At 42.9% G+C, this 19,220-nt stretch overlaps 1 protein-coding gene and 1 long non-coding RNA gene across 2 annotated transcripts in view; one reads left to right on the top strand and one right to left on the bottom strand.

The window, feature by feature from the left end:
• The window catches only part of LOC142567009 (uncharacterized), a 24,320-nt gene extending 12,294 nt beyond the window's left edge, over nucleotides 1-12,026 (top strand). Inside the window, exon 3 of the long non-coding RNA XR_012825175.1 lies at nucleotides 11,289-12,026. This is a non-coding gene — a long non-coding RNA (uncharacterized LOC142567009). The remainder of the gene's footprint in view (nucleotides 1-11,288) is intronic.
• Nucleotides 1-19,220, bottom strand: part of Prim1 (DNA primase small subunit) — a 25,715-nt gene extending 6,495 nt beyond the window's left edge. Inside the window, exons 1-8 of the mRNA XM_075677806.1 lie at nucleotides 18,878-19,220; nucleotides 18,642-18,796; nucleotides 18,378-18,549; nucleotides 14,868-15,004; nucleotides 9,505-9,563; nucleotides 9,322-9,434; nucleotides 5,750-5,841; nucleotides 3,995-4,191 (exon numbers count right to left, since the gene is read on the bottom strand). Coding sequence (XP_075533921.1) covers nucleotides 3,995-4,191; nucleotides 5,750-5,841; nucleotides 9,322-9,434; nucleotides 9,505-9,563; nucleotides 14,868-15,004; nucleotides 18,378-18,549; nucleotides 18,642-18,796; nucleotides 18,878-18,989 — 1,037 coding nt within the window. The 5' untranslated portion in view covers nucleotides 18,990-19,220. The remainder of the gene's footprint in view (nucleotides 1-3,994; nucleotides 4,192-5,749; nucleotides 5,842-9,321; nucleotides 9,435-9,504; nucleotides 9,564-14,867; nucleotides 15,005-18,377; nucleotides 18,550-18,641; nucleotides 18,797-18,877) is intronic.

Below are 19,220 nucleotides of genomic sequence, written 5' to 3'. Positions count from 1 at the left end.
TGGGTGGCAAAAATAATAGTTTAAACGAGGCTCTGCAACACCTATCATTGACATAAGTGTTTGCCTGTCCCATCACAATTCCTCTCCTTTCAACATTGCAAATGCACTCATTAGGTTTGGCGACACCTGAGGTGTCAGTGATAACCAGTCAGCTATGAGTAGTCAGTCATACTGTGTATTACTTCATTCCTTTTCACTGGTCAGCCAGTCAGCCTTGTCTAATTTAGCTGTTGGCGCTAATCCGTTTTCATTGCCGTCGTATGTGCAAGAGCAGTGGCGAAACAGGTCATAGCATTTTGTGGGTGCTGGGAAAGCACTTCAAGTACTATCTGATTTCGTACAGCGCTCATTGTTGTATGCGAGTGGATATTTGTAAAGAAGAACAAATTCCTTTGTTAGTAGAATACGGATACTAGACTTTTGACTTGACATTTTTTTTCTTCTTGAGGTGAATATCGAAGCACCAAGGAACTCTAAGTTAAGTTAAGTTAAGTTATGGGGTTTTACGTGCCAAAACCACTTTCTGATTATGAGGCACGCCGTAGTGGAGGACTCCGGAAATTTCGACCACCTGGGGTTCTTTAACGTGCACCTAAATCTAAGTACACGGGTGTTTTCGCATTTACCAAGGAACTCTAAACAGTTTCATATAATATGCATTTCTATGAACCAGTTTTAGTTCTGGGACCGAGGAGGTGTATGTCTTGACGTCATGATACATTGGCTCGCTCTGTTCCTGCAATTGCTGCAGCTGCCACACGAGAATGCACCCAGAAGGAATCCGTGCAACACTTCTATTTTTTGATGAACGTGATCATTTCTTGCCTCATTGCTACATGACGCCAGAAAATTTGCTCTGCATTATGATAATGTTAATGGCACCAGGTGCAGCATTTTGAGACCAACATTAGTATCGAATTAAAATATATTTCCTGTCATACAGCCGAACCTCAAATATAACGAAGTTGCACTTGCACCGAAAAACTTTGTTAAATTACAAATTTTGTTTAATCAAGGTTTTACGGTTTCAGCATTAACACACTCACAAATTCAGAGTATTAATGGTGGATAGTATCTTGTCAGCAAGCACTTATAAACAAATGGCAAGGAGGTCGGGCCATAAGAGCAGTTATGAGCACCAGCGCATGCAGTGCAGATCGCGCAGAGACTGATGCATCGATGTGGCTCATAGCGTTCAAGATTTGCGAGTATTGCGTTGCATGGCACCGTACATCTTGGACACCATAGCTTGATCACGTTACCATGCGTCCACTCCCTCCCCATCTCCTTTGCAAAGAAGGAATAGCTAGCTCTTGTGTTTCTCTAAGCGCTGCGAGCTGTAGTGCGCCCCACAGCCTCCAGAAGTTGTTTACGGATGCGACAAATGGTGCAGTGGTGTTTCCTGCCCACCGTGTCCACTTTGATGGCGTTTTTACCACTCAATATTTTCATGTGGAAGGACATTTAAAATAACTTTTAGCATAGCTTTTTGCTAGATTTACTAGCCATACATGCTCCCAAGTACATGCTTGAACTGGCCGAAAACTTCGGTAAATTGAAACCGTGTCACAAAATTACTTCGCTAAATTGCGGGGGGAAAAAAAATTATACGGTTTTTAATGCAACTAAGATCGGGAAACGAAAATAGTACAGTTACATCGCGAATTTCGCTAAATCAAGGTTGGTTATATTGAGGTTTGACTGTAGTTGAGAAGTGTCTTCCTTCTGTGTGCAGCAAGCATGCAGTAGTTTCTACAACTTCTAAAATATGTCATTACTCCCTTAACGCTGGCGTTCAGCGACGAGCATTGCACAAAGTCAGTAATTTTATCAGAGAAATAATGATGATATACGGGGTTTGATGGCACAAGGGCCAGGTATGGCCAAAGGGTGCCAAGAAATGGTGCTGAGCAGTCGATGGATCAATGAATTGTGGTGGGTAGATGTAACGTGACTGTAAAGAGGTGTAAAATCAGTCACATTGTAAGTGCATAAAACATATATATATAGTATAAACATATAAATGTTGTAGTTTTAACTATGACAGTGGCTGGCTGTAGCGAGGTGTTGCTGTGTACATAGATAACATATAGTAACGTAATGATAAATTAAAAACATACTATCGGGGATAATCTTTGAGTAGCACTACTGCCTCACCAGGACCTCAACAGAGAATTGCGGAGATCCACCAGCTTGTTAACGAAATACCGATCAGCTGAGAAAGTGCCAAGAAAATGAGAGTAGAAGTACTTCATAATGATCCATTTCATGCTCTGTTCTTATAATTTGCTGTGCCGAGTGGCCAATCCTAGCAGCATAGCTCTAATGTTGAATTCCAATGGCGGAGTCGGAGGAAGTATTTCTGCTCGTTTTGGAGCAAGTTTTTTCCAATGACAGAGTGAGGGCGGGAGTAAGGTGTTCCAATGAGAGAGTCGGAGGGGATTCAGAGCGGGAGTCGCTCCGTGGAGCAGAAAAAGCTGCTCCGCCAAAATCGGCGGAGTGGACCGGAACTCTGCGTGACGTATTTCCTTTACCGCGTTTGTCTGCTGGAAGGCGCCACCGGTCACGACTCGCGAGGAAGCAAACGCTGCTGCACGCTTGGCGAGATATCCATTCAGCACTTTTAAAGAACAACAGGTGCACGGCGCTGAAGAGACAAGTGGCCGGTGCGGCGGTGCTGGGAGCAAACAGCGGAAGGAAATGACAACATGCAAGGTATCCTGGGTAACTCGGTGATAGAAGTTCCGCTTCCGCCTTGCTCCGGCAGCGCAGGTTGTGTTCCAATCGCGGATTTGGAAGTGTTGCTCTATGCCAGAGTCGAGTGCTCGCTCGCAGAGTTCGTCGGCTGCTCCGACTCCGCCATTAGAATTAAACATAAGTCAATGACAGAGTGAAAAGAATGGAAAACAGAATGGATCATCATAATACAGTCTAATGACCAGGAAAGCTCCTTGATTGAGTGAGCACAGGAGTTTATCGTGGCTGTGGTCAGGCAGAGCAGCACATACCAAAGCACCCTTCCTTCCACAAACTGCAAACCATGCGCACCGCTTTATGTTTCATTCTGGCATAATACTACATGACCCTCAGCTGTGGCATAGTGTGTTGTGTGCACAGTGCAAAAGAGTGTGGGAGTGAGTGGTGTTGGTAGAGTGCAGTGGCAGGAGTGGTTGAGTGTGCGTGTGACTGCTGGTTTGGTGCGTTGCCAGACAGCCAACGGTGCATGGGAGTTTGGGAATGCTACATCAGAAAAGCTACTAGCAGTGTTGTGTGCCACCAGACTTCAATCTAATCGGCACTAAACAATCAGTAAATCTTCATTAGGACCTAAAAAAAAAAGGTTGGTTCACCAAAATGAGACTATGAATGCATGAGTTTAAAAGAGAATTTGATGGGCAATTATGATTAGTTTGTTACAACCTTTGACTGTATTAGAAATTATGCTCACAGTATAAATGCAGCAAGCTCAACTACAAGATTTAGCTCTGCAGGAAATCCAGCCTCGCAACAGACAGAGGCATGACGAGGAGGAATGAGAGCTAAGGTGTAGTAGCAGCAGTATTACAGTAAGAAAGCTTATTTAGAAACTTAAAATTCAACGGCTTGATCCACTAGTGATGCACATTGATGCAACTTCACTACACAAATGTAGCCATCCTGATGCTTGCGGATTTGCCACTCAGAGCAGGGCACCATGCTTGTCAGGTGTTTCAGTATAGAGCGATGGGTGATCCATTACCATGCCACATTGCATGCCTTGCAACATGGTAACAACTTGTTGATTTTGCCGTGCTGGAAGGCTCTATTCTAAGCCAACAAATGCAGTTTCTTCATTCAATGTTAGCTTGCATTATTACCATAAATGTCCCCCTTACCCCACCGTATTTCTTGACCTAAATAAATAGATAATAAAATTGAAATGAAAGGTCTGGACTGGCTTAATTGCTGGCTTAATCTATGCTTTCTGAGAGAAATGCTCCATTATCAAGCTTACCTGACAGTTGGCACCGCAAAAGGGTCAAATGCAGTGACATTTGTGATGTCTATGGGCACACAAACTCGACCAGTCTTAGGATGCACGGAGAATGGCGCTTTCAACAGATGCTGAGTGCCTTTTGTAACAGCCACATCAAGCCTTGGGTAGCATAGTTCAAGCATTACTTCTTCCAAAATAAACTGATATTTAGTACTCTGAAATGGACGAAAGCATGGAAATAGGAGTAAGAAATGTGGCAGATTCCAATATCTGGCTGTTACATAGCAGTTAAAGGGATCCTGAAACGATTTGGATGATTTTCTACAAACGTACCGAGTCTTTAGAGTACGTCTTTCTGATCATTAATTGACGCATCTAAGTGCTCCGCGTAAGGCGTGTAATTTATTATAAGGACTTAAAGATGTACATTGCTGCCAATCGCAGCATACTGCTAGGCGGAATCTTCAGCCGCCCCTATCCACGACGTAAATCACCCAATTGACGTCAATAGGGCGAGCTATCCGAATGGCTGCCCAGGGCACGTCACCAATAATTTTTCCACCTTTATGGTGAACAAATGATGTTCGTAATAGTTGGAATGTTTGTTAATTTGTTTCTATAAAAAGAAAGTAACAGAAGGAGAATGCACAAGAACAATTTCTCACTACACTTAATCAAAGTGTCATCTGCTTGTGTTACAACGTGCTCCATTTCAACGAGAGCTCCGTAGTCAGAGTCAGCCTCAGTCTTTTCGCGAGCACTATGATTCGACTTTGTTGTGTTGTGGACTGCAAACGTAGCGACTGGCAATATGTCAAGCTGCGGCGTCGTGTCCCTCTGCAAGGCAGCAGACGAGCGGACTGGCTGCAGCGCATCGGACTGCTGCTATCCGATCGGCGCCAGGATTTGCGCATTTGCGGCCGTCACTTTACACCGGAAGATTACTAACGCAATAGCGTTTCGCATGTCCGGTATTAGGGTAAACGCAGGCGCAAGGGGACAGGGCCTGGCCGTTTGACCGTGTCACTTCGCGGGATGAGCAGAAGCACAAATGTGAATGGTCTGCTTGGTGCAGCCACCTGGTGGCACAGAGCTCAACCACACACAGTGGCAGTAACGAAATGTATTCTTCTTTGCTGCTGGTGTAAATTTTTTGCAGGAGTGTAATCGTTAACACATTTTTGTAAACGTTTAAAATGTTTTACACTTGGTTAGAGCAATATTAGCTCTTTGTTTGGCTGGTTAAGCTCTGCACCAACGGGTGGCTGGACCGTGGAGACCGATCAGGCAGCTCACATACGTCTACGCTAAAGTTCCTTCATCAGCATGAGTTTATGCCTCCACCGTTTCGTCAAAACGCCCAGCTTGCCTGTGGTTACCGGGATACCAGACACGTTCAGCGCTGCGACAGAATGCTCGCAACGCATGCTGCATCGATAGCTCTCGCTCGGAGTCACCTGCCAAGCAGCTGGCATGAGAGTTTGGAGAGGCTTAGCGCGCGCGCTCCTAGAGAACCGGAAGTCGACGATACGATGTGCCATCGTGACACAGAGCCAGTGAAAGTGAAGCTTAGCCCCGATAACTCGGCGAACGAGTTGAGGAGAAAATGCATGACTATGGAGGAGGGTAACTTGTAATCGTCCGTAGCTCTCTTAATATGAGACATTTCACACAAATTGTGGTGCGAATGATTAACTTTAGCTGTAACCTTTGTCCGAACCGTTTCAGGGACCCTTTAATTGTGGAATCAGAACTATGAAGCAAAGGAAGTACCTTCTGCTTTTCAACTATGGCCACAAAAGCTTCCCAGCGCTTCTCGGATGATGTTTGCGACAAAACATTCTTTTCGATGTCGTCCTTAAAAGCTGGAGAGTATGTCAAGCTTGATTTCCACAGTGTGCGCCACTTCCATGACACAAAAATGTTCTTAAATTTGCAACCTAACAAGAGAGCTGAAACCTGATATGATAAATCCCCACAAATGAAAAAACAGCAGTAATGAGAAAAACTATGACTATACACTGCATAACCTCTGATGGTTTATGTTGGCCATATACAACACCTGTAAAGGCCCCATTCCAAATATGCAACTTGCCTGCCATAGCACATAATGCTGGACATTTTACCAAAAAATGCTGCCTGCATCTGGTTTGAGACTGAACATTCAGAAAAAAAAAAGATGCCTGTTTTCGGCCACTTGGAAAGCATTAAAAGTACTACCACCATGGTAAGTTGTTGCCACATAAAACCTTACAGATTTACAATACTGCTGACAATATGGCTGGAGAGTACGTGTCATCACGCATTAGGTGTTTACCACATGCGATCTACGTGCACTTTGTGTATTGTTTGCATCTTGAGGAACACTGCCAGATGCTTTCATTTTGGCTTCTGGAAGGCTGACCGAGACTCAGTTTCGTGGTAACTCCCAGATGCTACTTGTTTTGTGTGCACATGCACCCAAACCGAACGTTTGGGCTGGCTTGAAAAACAGGTGAACACATACTTGATTTTCCCCCCCATAAATTCCAGATGACAATATAACTTTGTAATAGATATGGTGATAGTGTAAGATCAAATAAAGAGACGTGCGCATTCTTTCTGTAGCTTTGGCTGCATCCACTGAAAGTTGCCACTGTCAAGAAAATGGAAAGTGATGCTGTTGAGAAAAAGACAAGGAGCAAAGAACTTGGTTCTGACGATATGGTGACACTGCTGCACGTAAATAAATGCAGTGCAATAAGCAACAAGTTGTACAAGAGTTCACAGTCAGCAGTACTTGCTCAAGTGCAGCCTCCAATAGCACAGGAAAGGTAAGGTTGTCATCTACCCAATTAGCATGAAGCTACAAAGGAAACCCAAATAGGTTTTTCAGAAAAAAACGTAACATATGAAGAAAAATTCGTCCCGGTATCGAACCCAAGACCAATGCTTTTGTGGTGGAGGAAGGTTAATGAAAAGGCTGTTTCACTTGCAGCGACTGGGGCAAAAAATATCATTGCTGCCATGCACGTCGCTAAGCGATTTTTGCTGAGAGCTTTCACACACATCAGCGATGGTGCGACTTCCATCGAAGTGATGCCCAAGGTTGCCCCCTGCTCTGAACATGTTCACCCTTCTATTACCAGAATAAAACAACATGGAAACTGTTCATGGGTTTGATTTTGTAATTTAGTATTTAAAAATAGAATATGTAGAATGCTTTGAGATCTTTAATAGCGTTGTGCCACTACAACTGCATCATTGGTGACTACGGAGACACCGCACATAATAAAATAGACTATGGCAGAAAAGCCCCTACTTCCACGGTGTTTGCTGTTGGCCTTCCCAAAATCACGGCGATCGCTATGACTTGACGGAACCCAGCTGTGGAGAGTTGCGACGAAAATCACTGTCGCAGACCGAAAATCACGCCATGTGAACCAGCCTAAAGGGAAAATTGTCATCCACCCAAATACAGCACAAAGCTCCAAACAATTTTCCTTTCACGAGCCTACTTCTACCTTGCAGACTCCTGCAGTAAAAATTTGCCATATTCAAGATCTCTACGCTTCAATTTCTCTACTAATTTGGCCTCACTCCGAGATTTGTGATCCTCCTGGTAAGCTCAGATAGTAGAGTGACTGCCCTGGAAAGGTGCTGGTCTTGGGTTCAATCCCCGAACCAGGATGAATTTTTCTAATGCAAAGCTTTCTTTCCAAGAAACTTGTGTGGGTTTCCTTTGTAGCTTTGTGCTACAGTTGGGTGGATGAGAATTTACCCTTTCATGAAACTTCTTCCACAGGACTGATTTGGCAATAGCTCAGCATACCATGTAGCGTCCTCTACACTGCTAGGTCATCGTGAAATAGAAAGCAGCTACTGATGTAAAAAAAGGCAGCTTGCCTGCGAGTTCAAACCTTTTCTTTTTATAGCACTGCCAAGCCAGTGCAGTAGAGATGGCCTTATTTTGATGCCATTACATCAAGTATGATTGCTCTCATTGAAAGAGACTGGTCTGTTCAAGGGATTCAATGCCTGCATCTCAGTCCTTCAGTGAACAGTTTGCAATGAGAATTTAAGGCAGCATACTCATCTACTACTTTCCATTAAACAGCCTTTTTGCCTCTTCAAAGCAAAGTTATAAAATTCTTTCATTGTTCTCCCCATGTCACTTGCCTTACATGAACATGCTGAACTTAACATTTATTAACAGCAAAAGAGAGAGAGACAGATCCCGATAAATTATGCCATTGAATGCTTATGACACTATTATAAAGTGTGCAGCTCGCAGCATTTTAGAAATAGGCATGAAGAGTATCTCACCAGACCCCATTAGAAATTTTAGTTGTACATTGGAAGTTTAGAGCACTTTCCAGGCAGCAATTTACTGCAATAATATTTAAAAAGGGTTCAGTAATTTTGGAGATAGAAAGAAACGACATGTTGCAAGGCAATGGCGCTAGGAGATGAGCTATACACTCCCCGTAGCAGAGGCTCTCTCCCATTGTGTTGAGCATAATCTATAATCAACACTCGTCCGCCTTCTAAATCGGAACAGAAGGTCAATGTGACAATGTCACAAGTGCTGCTCCTTTTTTCCTCCATCTCTATTTTTCTTTGCTGCATGCCGCACTTGTAACGACGACCCACTTCTAAGAGCAGTTCTGTGAGCTCCGTGTTTCATGGGGTTGCCCGTGTTAATTGCAGTGCTGCTGGCTAGTTGTGTGCTGCAGGCAGCTACCATAACCTGGTGGTTGAGAGCTATGATACGTGGTCTAAGTAATGCACTTGTTTGCAATGTCTACATCTGGTGAGGGGCTCTTTAAAATCAAGCCTGACATATATTGATATACAAGACATTATATAGATAAATGTTGGCCATTTCCTTATAGCAAAACATGACACTCTGAACCAAAAAGTCAGTCAGAGTGCAGCAGTTGCTCAGAAAAGCAATTAGCTGGTACACAAGTGCACTGCTGCCATACGAGTCTATGAATATCTCTAAAATAAATTCCGTAAAAGCAACACATTAAGTGCACAACATACATACATAGACTGTATCTTACCTGCTACATACTAGTGAGAAGGATAAAAAAATACCAGTCCATTCACATCATGTTGCAGCTTAGATTGTGCATTTAGCCCATGAAACCTGACCATGCAAGCATAAGAACACTGTTCTACACAAATTTTACATAACTACCATACAATTGCGATTGAAAAATCGTGATGAAAAAAGCTGCGTCAGCAGCTTTTTTCCTCAAGACCTGTCCATATTCAAATATATGTTGTATGTGGGAAATAAAGCACTTACTTACAGTTGTCTTACTGCCCAACAAATCCAGAAAAATGTAAAAGGATACAGCTATCAGAGGAGGCGCTAACCAGATCATGCCAAAACTTGTCACCCTCAAGCAACTTTTGGTTCTGGAGGGCAATCGCTGGAAAGTAGTCCTTTACAATCTTTAATGTTTCCCTGAAATAAATGTAGACACACACCACATACATAACACATGAAACCACTGCCTTTGCATGCAGCATCTTACCTCACACTTGGATGAATACTTTTGAACAAAGATACTTTCTTGGAGCTCTGAGCTTGTGACTGTAAGAAAAAAGTTGCATAAAAGAGCACCGCAAACAATGCATATCCGAGCATAAGACTGCAACATACATATTAAGCAGATATAAAAGATCCCGTTAAGCATCTAGACACCGCTATGATTAAGTCCCACATTATGAATTCATGTGACTCATAAAAAGAAATAGATATTATTACAAACTCCTCTTGAATATTCCACTACCAAATGCAACAGCAGTCACAACAAATTACTCTAACAGGGTGCCAAGACGTACGGCCACTGCCTCACTCCGAGCTGTGTCACAATGAACAAAAACACAGGCATCTCGGCAAGAACTACCAGCAGGAGGCAAGACACTGCTAAAAGGCAAAATGCATGATCTGGCTTGCCTGCTGCTACCATAATTTTCAGTAACCACTCTGATGCTGAAAACTAGGTCCAGAGTGCTGCCAGGGCCCACCTAAGGTGTCTGAGGGCCAACGAGGCTATATCATTCAAAGTGTAATTGCATTAATGAAAGGCTATAAAAGGATCACTAAGTGACAGACACTTACTTACAGGACTTGGCCATCACATTAAGCATTCAAAATGTCTTTTTTCCAGTTCAAAACAAACACTGCTGCCAATCACAGGCAAACAACTCAAGTGAAACACCATAAGTGAAACACCAGAGAGAATTGTCATAGTCATCTCAATAGAAATCTATCGCAAGGACGTTTTGTATTGCTCTGTTTTTATTTGTTTTGCAAGGTTTCATTCCCACGCTCAAGCACCTTAGTGACATGGAAGGCAACAAAATTAAGAGGAAACGGCGTGCACGCACACGTACACACACGCACACACAAAGAAAACAGAATTCAGCAATTCTGGCAGCTGTGACCTTATTTACTGCAAATGCAGCAGGCTCTTACAGTGGACACTGCCATCTTTTAAAGGATGTCTTTGCAATGCAGACATAGTTTTCTGCTACAGCGTAGCCTACTGGGACCATCAGGCCCAGACACTACAACTCACGAGTTTGTGCGAGGTGCAAAACCATGAACAAATTATACTAAGTGCCAGAGCTGCACAATAGCGCAGTGGTTAGCGATTCATGTTTCCAACTGCACATTGCTGCAGGGGTGCAAGTTTTAATCCCAGAGGCAGTGGTGGTGGGCAAGTCTTTGTCGCAGTGAACAGCACCATCTTATGAAGAACTTCTTTACAATGCACATGTTAACCTCAACCACTTTGCAATAGTGCAGTGGTTAGTGGGCTCATCTACCAACTGCACTACCAACTGCACATTGTTGCAGGGACATGAGTGTGATTGTGGGCAGTTTTATTTATTAACTTTTTTTTGCTCAATGTCAAGGGTGAAGCTGAGAATGATTAGGTGGCCTGACACTGCCATCGGCAATGTAATAGAAAGGACAGACACAGCAAACCTTGTTTCGAGGTTTAAGCTGCTGTCGAAAAGTTAGACAGTATTAGTTTAGCGTAACAGCGGGCTTTAGCAGGATTGAAATGCGCATCTGTACAATGCTTAACAAGCCATAGTTTTTAGCATATGCATGCTATTTAGATTTAACATTACCACCTATGTGTGGTTTACATACAAATATGGCGGTAATCCCGGCCACCTGCTTAGAAGTTGATTTGGCATTGCTTTTGTAGAATTCCCTTCATTCGTAGCAAATGAATGTGTAAACGGCTTTAGGTTAGTTTCAGGCCACTTCGATCACAGAGTATTATGAATAACCTTGCAGATTTTTCGAGATCGCTTGTTTTGAGCGTGTCAAGGTCCAACGAGAGGAACTTCCGGGATGGTTGCACTACCTATTGGCGAAGTCGACAAATGGACGTGGTGGCATATGGTCTCTAAGATCAGTAGATCTCGGAGGCCATGGACAAAAGGTTTGCACTGATTTCGCTCCAGATAGGCAGACATGGAAGGTACAAATACAATGCGCTCCCAGCTGTCGCTGTGCTCTCTTGCAGTTTTCGGACGCGTATGCAAGGCTTTGCAAACAGATAAAATTACTTGTGGACTTTGTATGCGAAATTTAAAGCATAGTTAAACAGCGTCTGGCACGGAAAGTATGCTGCCATGCTATACTAAAACTTGCTTCCTGCAAAGTTTGTTTGTGGAACGGTAACGCTATTTCCCTTAACGTCAAACTAAAGCTGTCTATTAAATGCAGCTTATGCGGTACAATTCTCTGAATGAAATGTGGGTGGAATAACCTTTTCTTTCTATTTTTAAAAAGCTGTTGTTCGCACCAATAAGTAGCGGTCATTCAATGCAATGTGTGTCACAGACTTGTAATGCTACTACAAATGTGAATAGCATATTTTGCTACAGTGCTGTAATTGCAGCAGAGAATGAAGTCTAGCGCTCCCGGTGACAGATGCTGTATATGATGCTGACCTAATGGTGGTTTCGAGCACTAGGCACAGCGTGCGCCTCAGCTTTGCTTGTAACACACAGAAGGACTGCTGGTGAACCTAATCATGCAGTTAATGACTGGTTTATCCATGTTGCTTTAGTCATAAATGTAAAAACGGCTTTAGCCACCACCAGGAGGCAGTGAAGAATTTTGCACTGATGAAACAAAGAAAGCTCGCTTTAACAAAGATTTTGGCTGCAAGTACTACTTTGTTGAGGTTTAGCTATACGAACTGTTTCTTTTCTTTTAGTTCGAAAAAAAAAGGGGGGGGGGAGGCCACATGGGGCATATAGAGCAATTTGGTCAGTTCAGGCCATTTTGAGCTGACAAGCACAGTGCATACAATGTGCGCTAACAATCGCATCTGCTAAGTATTGCACCCATACGCACCGCAGAAACAGCTTAAATGACAAACCAAACACCATTTGCCCTTCTTCTCGCGGCTGCCGTGCTTCCAGTCGGAGAATCAACATATATTGTGCAAGTCCAAATACGCACATGGCAATGCTGTGACATCACTCATAGTGACAAGCGACTTCGAGAGCTATTCAAAGCAACATCAGTTATTTGTTTAATCTGTGGCTTCAATAGACTAATTAAAGTTACAGAAATAATGAAATGTTCAAACCAAATGACCACGTCTTTTTGTTTTACTTCTTACCGTAGCAAGAAATATGTACTTCCGTTTTGGCACGTGCACAAAGAACTGAACTATCCCATTTTCTACCCTGTTACAGCGCTGCGATCATGCTCTTTCATCCTCTCATGCCTGCCTCATTACTTATGATTGTGGCATCGATCAGATGTTCTTGTGCAGAGCACGCAAAATTGTCTACTGTACGAAACAAGCCAAATGCAACTGCTCGTGCTTGCGCGAGACCCTCACCGGATGTGCGCCACTCAACAAAAATGTGAGATGGAAAAAAAAAAGAAAGATGAGAGTGGCGTGTGATGTATTCGCCATGCGATCCTCCAGCTCCGGTATGGGAGAACGTAGGGAAGGAATATTGCTTGAGGAGGCTAGATGGGGCAAGAGGAGAGAGTGTCTATGTTGGCCATGACGCTCGCGTCCAGAAATCATGGGTTTGTGCCACTTCAAATATTTCTATTTCTGCTATTTATGAAATCATTTGAAAAATTGGTGCAGAACACTCCTGAGAGGGCATGTAACAACTTCCTGTGCATAACCAAAATTTTGTATGTGACCTGGTGAGGCACCTTTAAGAGGCACGCATTAATTGCATGACATATCGCAATGTCCAGGTGGCTAATTAAAGAGGTTCATTAATTTATGTTTTAATTATTTACTTTAGGACACACATTCCCATTGCAAAATTGTAGCCAAGGAGTAGTAAAGTCACATATGGTGAACAGAAATCCTACGAATGGCACCACCTTTGAGATATTTGCTCTCAATATCTTAAATATGCACATTTTAAAGCTGGATATCTCTAAAGTGGTGAATTACAATTTATTCTAAGCAACCATGATTTTATTACTGCTTGGCTTCAATTTAACAATTGTAGTATGTGCCATAAAGTGAATAAGTTCATTAGCAAATCTTTTTAATTAGCCACATGGACAACACAATTTTTACAGAGCTGTACGTGGCTAGCCAATTTGTCCGTCTATCTGTCGCCTGTACGCCGAAAACTCCGGCGCAAACCCATGCGCATGCGCGAAAAAGAAAGAGAAGGGAGAGAAAGAAAGACGCGTGCGATTGGATGCGCCAGTAGTGGCGTCATTGCTCTCCGCCGCAGGCGAGCACACGCACAGCAGCTTCTCTCTGGCTCCGAAATGGCTAGGCCACACATCATATGTATTCCTGAGGAGCAGGCAGCTTTCAATCAGCAACACCGTGAGCAGAACCGGGAATGATTTCGTCTACACCGTGCCAATGCTGCAGCCCGGGCACAAGAGCAGGCTCGTGCAGCCGAGTGCAAGAAGCAACAGCATACCGAGGATCTGCCAGCCTACCAAGCCGTCATTTAATGAACCGTGGGGATTAACCCAGTGACAAACACCGGGGCTGCATGTTTTGGCTTAGCTGGTTAACCATCTGTACGGAGTGCTTGGGCAGTGATATTTTTTATAGAAGCTGTTACTGCATCTGCCAGAAATGCACCTGGATAGGCAGCAAAGTGTCATCTGTCAAAAAAAAAAAAAAAATTGTCTGTCCAAACTAAAACAGAGAGAGAGAGAGGTTTTATAGTGAGCCAATCAGCAGATAAAGTATAGGGCAAGCAATAAACAGAAAATTGGTAGTACCGAGAGAAATAATGACAGTTTATTAAGCCTTTCATAACTTGCTTCTTGGAGAGTACTTTAGTAATTTGCGATTCGCTGATGATATTCGCTGATGAGTAACTCAGGGGACTAATTGCAATGCATGCTCACTGACCTGGACAGGCAAAGCAGAAGGGTGGGTCTAAACATTATACTGCAGAAAACTAAAGTAATGTTTAACAGTCTCGGAAGAGAACAGCAGTTTACGATAGGTAGCGAGGCACTGGAAGTGGTAAGGGAATACATCTACTTAGGGCAGGTAGTGACCGCGGATCCGGATTATGAGACTGAAATAATCAGAAGAAGAATGGGCTGAGGTGTGTTAAAATACGAAAGAATTACGCACCTGTACCAAACTGCCTCTGGTTATGGTACATAAGCTGAGGCAGTTTGCTATAGGTGTGCAATGCTCCTACACTTTACAGTGCAGCAGAGCATTAGCATGCTACATTCAGTTACATACCATAGCATCATCTGACATTTCAAAGGGCAGCAAGTGTAGTGCCCCATAAGTTTCTGGCTACTAATAGAACTTCATCAAATAAAAGCTTTATTATTTCATTTACAAAGCTTACTGGCTATCTCACTGTAGTAATGTCGGGCAATACAGACCTTTAAGAGACTAATATAATTGGCAATGGCTGCCCGTGCTGCTGCTCGAAGTCTCCTTGCTCTTGCATCACACACCCAGCAATGCACTCCACGGCGCCCCGAGTAGACCCACAGAATGTGCTTGAAACCAAAATCCTCTGCAACAATAAAGTACACAACCATAAAGAAAAGGGATAAGTTGGTTCAGCAGTTTTGATAGACGTTATGAGATCTGATGATGCCAGTGCACGTTTTACTCCTAGCAGAGCAATGCAAAGCCACACAGGCGCAAGGCTCCCAACTATCCGCTTCGTACAGTGCAGCATCTGGCTTGCACTGGAAATGACAGTGCTGCTGCTTCTGCATGTGCCGACACCTGGTTGGCAGGTGGCATTTTAACAACCTCCACTCCATTGCTTAGGCAAGCGTATATAGATTGTTTTGTGCAGCTTCTGATGTACTGCGAAGGGAAGCCGCATGCTTGCATTGTGGCCGCACTTGCCACTGGCTACAGGAAGCAGTCATCTGAGCTGGCATTGCCATGATAGTTGAAGTAATTAACATTCATTTCACAACCAACAGTTTTCGAAATAGACTTTGCCAGTAGCATAAGTAAAGTTTCAGAACAGAGGTGCAATTACCTAGCTCTGAACAGTTAAATAATATGTCAGGTTCTCACCTTGCTTTCTACATCTGGGGGACCTAATGTAGAAACAGTTTTACTTAGCAACTGAACACTGTGATAACAAGCATGTTTAGCCATCTTCAATTCTCTAATACATTTGCAGAAAATTTATAACATTACTAATACATATAAGTGCATCACGAATAGCCTTTTTATTATATCCTTTTAAAATTTTCACATGTGCTTCAAAAGAATGCTTCAGTAAAAATTTGCACCGCTAACTACAAAAGAGGTAGACTTTGCCTTTGTTCCCATCAGTCCTGCTATGCACTTGTTTGACAGAAAATGTGTCAGTAAAATCAATAAAAGCGGCCGCGTTACAATGGATAGATTCATTCAATAAACCAACAGGTCACCGTTATCCAAAGCTAAACAATTTATTGACCTTATTCTAGACTTCAACCTACATCAGGTGATATCATATCCTACAAGAGGGGATAACACCCTTGACCTTATGCTCACATCTTGCCCTGATAGCTTAAAGAGTTTTACCACACTACCCGGTCTTAGCGATCACAACCTCATCCATATCTGCATGACAATAGCGCTTAAGAAAAAGTCACCCACAACAAAAATAATAAAAGATTACAAAAGGGCGGACTTTGACGCCATAAATAACGAACTCTATAAATTTTTTAATGATTTTCAGCAGTCTTACTTATCAAGAACTGTCGATAGCAACTGGGAACTTTATAAGAATATATTGCTCAACCTGAAAGCTAGATACATACCAACAGTTCTCGTGAAATCCGACTCTAACAATGAATGGTTTAATAAATGACTGAAAGCTCTCCTTACTAAAAAGAAAAGGCTATACCGAAAAGCTAAACTTACAAATAACTCAGAAACATGGGGAAAATATGAACTGTGCGCTAACCAATATATTCAGGAGCTGACAATAGCCAAAGATAACTTCTTTAATCATGACCTTCTGACGATTCTACGATCAAACCCCAACAAATTCTGGCGCTTACTTTTAGTAAAGACACATTCTAGACAGACTGAACTAACAGATCTGGATGGTAATCTCTTTAACTCTGAGAAATGCGCGTCACCTCTTAACGACTACTTCACCTCAGTTTTCTCCAACACTAATGACACTCTCATTGAACCAATACCACCACTCCCAGAAAAATTAATGCAAGACATCAAGATCAACCCTGATGGCATATGTAGCCTCATTAATTCACTCAAACTAACCACCTCAGCCGGGTGTGATGGAATTAACGCCAAAATACTAGTTAACACCAGTAACATTTCTAGCCAGGTACTACATCTAATATTTACGCAATTCTTAAAAACTGAAAGCTTGCCCGACTGGAAAAAGGCCCATGTTGTACCAATCTTCAAGACTGGCGACCACTCCCGTGCTATAAATTATCGCCCAATTTCTCTCACCAGCATTCCTTCTAAACTTCTAGAACATATAATCTCATCCAACCTAATGTCTCACCTGGAATCTATCAACTTCTTTTACCCTCACCAGCACGGCTTCAGAAAACTATTATCATGCGAGACGAAACTCGCCGAGTTCGCCCATGACATTCTACATTTCATGGACCTTCATTTGCAGATTGATGCCATTTTCTTGGATTACTCAAAAGCATTCGACCGCGTTTCCCATAATCACCTACTTCAAAAGCTCGTATCTATCGGAATTCCAAAATAGCTTGCTTACCTGGCTTGAACATTTCTTAAAAGGGCGCACACAGTTTACCTCTGCAAATAACCATAATTCATCTCTTATCAGCGTAACATTGGGTGTGCCACAGGGCGCTGGTTTATCACCTCTACTTTTCCTCATCTACATCAATGACTTACCTGCTAACATTAAGAATAAGTTACGTCTTTTCGCGGGTGACTGTGTCCTATATTCCGTAATAAAAGGCTCGAATGAAATCGCCGCACTACAACAGGATCTCGATTCTATCGCAGTATGGTGCGAGAAATGGTACATGCCACTTAACCTTACTAAATGCAAAGCTCTGTCATTCACCCGCAACCACAGCTTAACCAGTCACACCTACACAATAAATTCAGCTCCTATCAATCATGCCCCGTCTTACAAATATCTCGGCGTTCCCATGACATCGACACTATCATGGGCAACTCATATTGACACCATCTGTTCTAATGCTTCACGCACCCTTGGATATTTAAAACGCAACCTGAAAGCCGCATCACCAGAAATAAAAAAAGCTAGCATATCTAACATTCGTACGTCCGCAGTTAGAATATGCTTCATCTATCTGGCATCCTTCCCAATCATATCTAACCAATGACATAGAAGCAATACAAAATCGCGCTGCTCGGTTTATAACCTCCAATTACTCTCGTGATACCAGCATAACCGCACTAAAACGTACACTTGAACTACCATCACTTGCTTCCCGCCGGATCATCTCTCGTCTCTGCTTGCTTCACACCTTTTATTACCATCCACACTCCAGGCATTCCCTGTTAAATTCACACTTACGTACATCCTCTCGCTTAAGCCACAGTCGTCCCATAGCAAACATTAACACCCGATCATCTGCCATGAACACTTCATTCTTTCCCGACACAATAACCCATCGGAACCATCTCCCCGAAGATATCGTGTCATGCACTGACCGTAAAACGTTCCGCGAAATGTTAAATAACCACATTGCTTAATTACCGATCCCACTTACCTTTACTCTAACACGACGTTCCTTTTTTTTTTCGCAATTGTTCCTGGCTTGTATTTGTTTATTGTTGTTTGTTTACTGTTCAGTACATTTCTTCTAACATTGTTACAAGGATTAAAGCCCTCCCTTATGTAATGCCTCCGGGCCTTTAAGGTGAAAATAAATTAAATAAAATACCTCTTAATACCCTGTCCAAAATCTTCATGGCTAAAGTCATGAAGGCCCAGCAACTTCTGCATATTTCAGCCCCTTGGCAGCACGTTCGCACGTCGTCGTAATCTGTCATATCGATGTCGAACACTAGTTCCCTTTCAATTGGTCCAAACGAAGGCTCGTGGTGGTTCTTCGGCTGCAAAGAGAAACGTGAAGTAGATAAGAATTCTATGCAACTCTTATCGAAACGAGTATTCGCATGCGAAACCTGTGCAAACAAGAGCTTACATTGTAATTGTAGACAGCGCCAATATCAATCTTGTGCGGGCGTTTATCCTTCAATGCCCTTTGCAGTTCTTGCATGCTTGAAAAGGACTGAAACCTGATGTAAACATCGTCTCTCAAAGTGAAGGATATTTCGCGGTTTGCACCCCTTGACTTGTCTGCAGAACAAATGAAACAATTAAATAAAGCAATAATTTGAAAAGAGAAAATATGAAGTAAGCAGCAGTAAGATGCCTTACCAGCGTACGTTATCCACTTGTAAAACGTGTCAATAGGAAACAACTTTCCATAGTACAACGGCAAGAAATCATCGAGCAATTCTGGATTGTAGGCGCCACTCATAGGTGCCATGGCAGTTTTTACACCGAGACAAAACCTATTAACTCCGCAGGATAGGGCGCTTTGACCAGTAGCTTTGAGTGAGGAGCAGCTATGAATGTAACACAACCACAGTGAGCACTTTACAATATAGAGTTCTTGCCCAGCTTCACATCCATGGGAGCATCTGGCGCATCTCCCGCCAGAAATTCGCGCGCGTAAAAAGGTTCTTGTAGAGCGTACTAGAGTGGGTGAGTGGATTCA

This window comes from Dermacentor variabilis, chromosome 1, assembly GCF_050947875.1.
Source record: "Dermacentor variabilis isolate Ectoservices chromosome 1, ASM5094787v1, whole genome shotgun sequence".
NCBI lineage: Eukaryota > Metazoa > Arthropoda > Arachnida > Ixodida > Ixodidae > Dermacentor > Dermacentor variabilis.
This window is presented reverse-complemented; position numbering and strand designations above follow the sequence as displayed.